The 6825-nt window shown below is 40.1% G+C and overlaps 1 protein-coding gene across 2 annotated transcripts in view; it reads left to right on the top strand.

The window, feature by feature from the left end:
• LOC105546451 (chromosome unknown open reading frame, human C6orf52) overlaps positions 1-6825 on the top strand; it is a 32222-nt gene that overhangs the window by 9709 nt on the left and 15688 nt on the right. The window contains exons 1-3 of one of the 2 annotated variants that reach the window (XM_011989643.1): positions 550-620; positions 941-1139; positions 4847-4892. In XM_011989643.1, coding sequence (XP_011845033.1) covers positions 550-620; positions 941-1139; positions 4847-4892 — 316 coding nt within the window. Of the gene's footprint in view, positions 1-549; positions 621-940; positions 1140-4846; positions 4893-6825 lie in introns of those variants that run through there. The other variant, XM_011989644.1, reaches the window with a different exon arrangement.

The following is a 6825-nucleotide window of genomic DNA, read 5'->3' as shown; positions in this document are numbered from 1 at the left end:
GAGGGAGCACATTCTTCTCTGCCTCTTAATTTTGTAGCTAGTTGGATGATGCTTTCCACCTGCATGGGATTAAGAAAAGAAAAAGCCAGTAGGTGCTAGTTCCAATAGTTACTCTCAGCAGGTAGCTGAGGAGAGAAATGTGTTTGTCTTAAGGTTTTAGTTACTAAAGTTTCCTCTTTTTTGTGTTGTGGTAAGGGATGGAGTGGAGACTATCCTTCATTGTCGACCAACACACCTACCCCTTCTGTCCCTCCTTGGGGTTCTGCTGACTCCCCCTGGCCTGACAGTTGGTAGAGAGGGCTGGCAGGTGGAAGCCAGAAATACCCCCAGGTGCCTCAGTACACCCCTCCCCCACCCACACCTTTGCCCCGTTTGTCAGGAAAGTCAAGCAATTAATTGCCTAGCAGGAATTGCCACTAAATGTAATTCTCTCAGATGTAGTTGCGAGACTTATTTGTCAGGGTTGAGAGGTTTTAGCCCACAAGCTGGAATTTTTGACGTGGGAATAAAAACTGGATTCTGCTCTCTTTTTGTAAAGTTTCTGGATAAATGGCCCAACGAGAGAGTTTTGCAGGTTTTGGCATAGCTCAACAAAATAACTATTACTGCTACTGGCAAAAGTGAGTGTTTTCCTCCTACTTTGAAAAGGAAAGCTGTTACTGTTCTATTTGCTACATAATTGTTGGTAACTTATGAACTATGGCTTTTTAAAAATTTATTTAAGTTCCGGGGTACAGATGCAGAACATGCAGGTTTGTTACATAGGTATACATGTGCCATGGTGGTTTGCTGCACCCATCAACCCGTCATCTACATTAGGTATCAAACTATGGCTTTGAACACAGGTATTCAATTTATTGCAAACTTCCTGGAGAAAAGAAAGGGGTTGGGGGTTTGTGGATGATTCTGCATTGGTTGGTGACGATTCTCATTCCTGTAGTCTCCCATCTGCTTTTAGAGTGAAGCAGGAGTTCCAGCCCAACCAGGGTTACCTCTATGGCAACTGGTATGCGCGACAGCACAGCTCATACCTTCTTTCTGGCTACAGCTATGGCTGTGCAGTGGATGGAAATGGACGGGACTGTTTTTCTGCGCATGAGACTCCTGAACACACAGCTGGAACTCTGGTTATGCCTAAGGTATCCCTTGCTGGAATGAATCTTGTGTCATTTGTATGCCCAATAATAGTAAACATCACTTTCCTATCTTCACACATCTGTGTCCTGTCATCCAAATTCCCACAGCATGGCTTTTGCTACCTGTTTTAATACTAGAGAGTAAAGCTGATAACCTAAGAAAAATTTTTTATAGCTTTGTTGAGGTATAATACACAAAAAGTCTCTGTACCTGTTTAATTTATATGCTTTGCTGAGTTTGGACATGTGTAACCTAGAAGTGTTCACTTGCAGATAATTTCCCATTCTCTTCCAGAAACAAAACAAAAGCCTAATGAAGTCTTTGTCTAAATTCTTGCTACTAAATTTTAGATTATCATAATTCAATATATTTTACTCTTTAACACTTAATATAGGACAAAAGGTGGTTTTGGGGTTTGTTTTATAGCAGCTGGACATAAATACACTTTAAAAAGATATTTTAATAGTTTGAATTACTGAAATGACATATTTCTCAAATCACACAAAGATGTATTGAAGTAAGGGAAAAGTTCCCCCTCAAACACCCCTCCTTCTTCCCCATTCCCCTCCCACTTAGAAGAAAGTACTGTGGAGTGGATCTATGTCTTCTAGATCTTTCTCCTGTACTCTTGTTAAATCAGTGTGGTTCGTCTTTCTGTTTTGGTGGTTAGGGGATGATTTAGGCAAGAATGAACTATGTAGTACATACTGGTTTGCTCTTTGCTTCTGCATAAGGAGACCTTTCTTTAAAAAATTGCACACTTACGGTCTGGGCAAGATGGCTCACGCGGGTAGTCCCAGCTACTTGGGAGACTGAGGCAGGATGGTCACTTGAGCTCGGGAGTTGGAGGCTGCAGTGAGCCATGACTGTGCCATTGTACTCCAGCCTGAGCAATAGAGTGAGCTCATTTAGACACAGTGTGATTTTTAGCTCATCCGTTATCTGACATTTTAAATATTTTCAGGGCTTTAACAAACTTTTTTACTTATCTTCAAGCATTTGTCTGAGTGTTGCTTTTTTCCCCCAAGAATATATTTCTGGATGTGAAAGGGCTGGATTAAAGGATATAACATTAAAAATTTTTAATAGCAAATTACCTAAAGTCTGCATAAATTTGTACTTTTCATTATTGTGGTGGGTGTTCTTGCTACTCTACGTTTCTCTGTGTATGATTAGCCAATCTAATAGGGCAGAGAGGCATTTGTCTATTATTGAGGGCAAATACCTCTTGAAATGGTTATTGGCATCTGTGTTCTGTGACTTTGATATCCTCTTTCTAGTTTTTCTGTTGAGTTATGTCCCTCTTGCTTGACTGCGTAAGATATTCACATGTTAGAGAAATTAACATTTTGGAGTTTAAATGTTATGGACTTCCCCCACCCTGGCTTGTCTCCTAATATTCGGAGTGACACCGTTTGTGTGATCTTTGCCTTAAAACCGAAGTTGAATTTTATATCTAGTCCCTTGGCTTTTAAAACTTACATTTGCTTTATATTATGATATTTTACTGCCCAAACTTGCGTTTTCAATTTTTCTCAAGTCTGTTTTAGTTGTGCCTCTTGTATAAAATATCTTGTTAGATTTCTTGTCATTTTTTCCCCCTTTTGACCCAATTTGGGTTTTTCCCTTTTAACAAATGTTAGATATTGCAGCACTTAAAAAACAAAAATCTTTCACTACATTGCCTGAGGTTTTGGCACTCTTTTTTTTTTTTTTTTTTCGCCTCTTCCCTTTTTGCTCTTTTTTGGGAGACAGTGTCTTTTGGTGGTTACCCTTATATCATTAAATAGAGAAATATAAGAATGAGTATACTATCAACTTCAGAAACGAAAGTATTTCTTGATTTTTCATCACTCTTGAGAAAATTAAGAAATGAACATCCTTTTTTTCTCACCTGGCTACCCTTTCTCTCCATTCCTCTGTCCATTTTTTGTTGGCATGTTCTGGGATTTTTATCTCACCCTCCAGCCAAATTATTACTATAACATGCATTTTTTTCGTATAAGAATTATAGAAATATATTATCTTTTGTGGTTGTGGTGACCCCACTGTGCCATCTGCCTGCCATCCTGCTGGGTGTTCCCTGTTGCGAAGCTGCTGAGCAAAATTAAAGATGATAAGGCTCCGTGGTGGCGCTCTTTTACTCACACGTCCCCATTTTGGTCTTCTCTAATAAAGCGTGTCCTCTCCAAGATGTCCTAGTTATTCCCTGCTTCCCCCAATGTGCTGTGCCTCTGTCCATAACCTTTATCTCCCCAGGTTAAAGGGGAGATCTCCAGTCCTCTCCTTTACATTTTGACATTGTGGAGGTGGGTGTCTCCAAAGTGATTCTCAGGTCTTTGTGGTCCATCAGCATGCTTTCCCAGACTATCTCTAGCTGAGGAAAGCCTTTTATAAATGTGCTTTTGTTTAAAGGCAGCCAGCTGCATACACAGCGCAGGTGGCCCTCAGACCAGAGAGAATGCTCTGTCTCCAGATAGTTCCTGCTTCCCTCATCCTCGTTATTTAGCATCCACATTTACCAGAACACACATTGAAAGGAGGAAGTGTGAGCTTACTTAGTCTTGTATTATAGGAGAGGACTTATGGAAGTGTGGATTCTGGGTGTTTTAGCCATTTCTTTCTTTCCTTCTTATATAACTAGTTTTTAGAAATGATGTCTTGCTCTTTTGCCCAGGCTAGAGTACAGTGGTGCCATCATAACTCACTGCAGTCTTGATCTCCTGGGTTCAAGTGGTCCTCCTGCTTCAGCCTTCCAAGTAGCTGAGACTATCGGCTGCATGCCACCATGCCTGGTGTCTTAGCCATATCTAAGTAGAAAAAAGACACAGATTGTCTTTTGAAATTTATGGTAACTATATAACCTATTTTCCAAACCTCAATATATTTCAGAGTGAAGAGGAGGCATACTTTCAGATAGACTGAAAAGTCTTTGGCTCTTAGTATCTTGTCATTCTTATTAGCAAGAGAAGCTTAATTAGGTGCCAGGAGCTAGATCAGCCCTTTCTTGATAGAATGATTCCTTGGAATAGCTGGCCATCCTTAAAAATACAGGTTCCCAACAGGTCTACATAAAGGAATCATAAAAACGTATGCTGCCCCAGTAGAGCCAACAGGCTCTGGGTTAACCAACCAAGATTTACTTTGGGAGTGCCTCTGCAGTTTACTTCTCTCATTATGTAAGAATATGATTGGTTTGCTTTGCTGTAGCCTCTGCATTTTCTTGAGCACCTAATGTCCTGATTCTTAGCTGAGCCATGGGTTTGAGGACATGATTAGAAGGCCATGAGGAAAACGTGTTCATGGAGACTTTACAGATTGTCTTCTGGAAGGAGGAGCAGAACTCGAGGTACAGGCATGTAGTACAGGAAATAAGGAGCCTGGATTCCAGGGTCCCTGCTGTCTGGTTCCTAGCTCAGGCTCTAGGATGCTAGTTAGGTCCCAGAAAATCCAGGGGCCAGAGGCCCTTGTTAGGCTGGCTTCTCTTTGTGACATTTCTTCTGTGACTCAGTTTACTTCTTTCATAATTGTACTGTCACCTAAAGATTCTTTGAATCAAATTCAAAAGTTGATTTAAAGAGATTAATTTTCAATATTATTTTTATTTTAGGTAGTTTTTTTGAGAACTAGAGTTTTTCCCAATAAAGTATGTATTGATATTAAACCTTTAAGTGAAATTATTTTCTCATGAGATAATTTTTTGTTGCAGGAAACCACACCTCTAGCTGAAAACCAAGATGAAGACCCACTAGAAGGTAACATAAACCTTGTACTGAAGTGGTTGGAAACAAAACCCCATTTCCTGGTTTCTCATTCACTCAGCTTGCTAGAAACTGGGAGGTTCTATTGGAAAATTCCAATGTAGGTTGCCTAAGCCATATGCTTCAGTAATTTCTCTTGTTTTTAGAAACTGGTTCTATGGGAACAACTTTAGCTGAGCCACCTCTTTGGGTCTTTCTGAAGGACTGAGAAAAGGGGACATTCCCAAACAATAACAAGCCAATACATTTTTCTTAAGCTCCATTTCCTCTATAAGTTTAGACTTTGAGGAAAATTATGCTTTAATTCTGTTTTTCAAGTGTGGAGAGCATGAGGTAATTGCTGTGGCCTCAGGATTATTGGATCCTGGGGTACCCGATAGGATGGCACTGTAGTGTCAGTCTGTGTGGTACTTCCTGTACTTCTCAATTTGTTTTGGAAAGAACAAAGTTTGTCTGCCTGGGGACAAACACTCTGAATGTGTCTTATTTGAGGAAGGGAAAAAATGTTTTCTTCTTTTACTTTAAGTAATGGGAAAGAAAACTAGAGGAGAAATACAGAGAACACTGTTGCCTTTTTCTTATCACATGTCTGTCTTATCACATTTGTCTCGTTTCTCTCTCTTGCCCAAACCCCTGCCCCTACCAGACAAACCCACCCACTACCTTATGACTTTATCAAAGAAGGGAGCATGTTGTTATCAGTCTTTGTAGCCCCTGTGACTAATTCAGAGTTCACATGTTGGTAGGTGCTCAGTGTTTACATCAAATTGGTGTTGAAAAGAAATCTTCATATGCTATTGAGCAGTTCTAGTTTTTAGTACTTTGATTTAAACATGAGTAAAGGGTGCTTATTTAAACTTTCTGGGATTTCTTTCAGGTTAAGTGTGAGTCTCTTCCTGCCTTCATCAGTTATGCAATTTATTAAAATTGATGCAGGATTTCTTCCTCCTTAGTTCAGCTAAATCTGGGTCCTTGTCTCACGACCAGGAAAAATTAGGCATGCGAACACATTGAAGGGTGAGGAGAATGGAATTAATTAAGCAAAAGGAAAGCTCTTAACAAAAAAGAGGGATCCAAAACACAGGTTTCCACCTCACAAATTGAATACCAGGCTACCACACACAAGTTGAAAAGGCCAGGCTCCTCCCCTGCATAAGGTGTGAATTCCTGGTGGCTCCTCCTCATTCTTCCAGTGTGCATGTGGGCCCTTAGTCTGAGCCACTCCACATTGATTTATTTCCCTTACTGCACATGTGTTAAGGGATGGAATTTTTCACTGTGGGCATGTTTAGCCAAACCCCCTGTGCACAATGACTTGGGCAGGTTGGAGGTTCTTCAGGGACCCTTCCCTATTTGCCTAGGCATTTGGCTGTCCCCTGTCTCTATCAAAATAATAGAGGTAAAGGTCTGCTTTTTGGATACAGACTGCCACAGACTTCAGATCCCACCTACTAGCTCTGTAGTTCCAGACAAATTAATCTCTAGTGTGTCTGCTTCGCTTTCTGTAAAGTGGGGACATTGTTACCTTTCTCATAGGAAGTGTGGGCATGCTAGGTCTAAAGTACTTTTAGGTGGTTAAACAGCTTCTGCCATGTGATAACCACTCAAGTATTGGCTGGTCATCTATCTGGCACAGTACTGGTCAGTAGAAATGTAATGCAATTGCACCTCAAGGAACTAGAAGACAGGAACAAAGTAAACCCAAAATTAGTAGGAGAAAAGAAATAATAAAGACGATAGCGAAAATAAATAGAAACTAGAAAAACAATACAAAAGATCAACGAAATGAAGGGTTGGTTTCTTTAAAAGATAGTCAACAAACCTTTAAGAACAAAAGAAACTCAAAATCAGATGAAAAAGGAGACATTACAACTGATACCACATAAATACAAAGGAACATAAAAGACAATTATGAACAATTATACAT

The sequence above is a fragment of the Mandrillus leucophaeus genome, unplaced genomic scaffold (assembly GCF_000951045.1).
Source record: "Mandrillus leucophaeus isolate KB7577 unplaced genomic scaffold, Mleu.le_1.0 Scaffold36, whole genome shotgun sequence".
Taxonomy (NCBI): domain Eukaryota; kingdom Metazoa; phylum Chordata; class Mammalia; order Primates; family Cercopithecidae; genus Mandrillus; species Mandrillus leucophaeus.
This window is presented reverse-complemented; position numbering and strand designations above follow the sequence as displayed.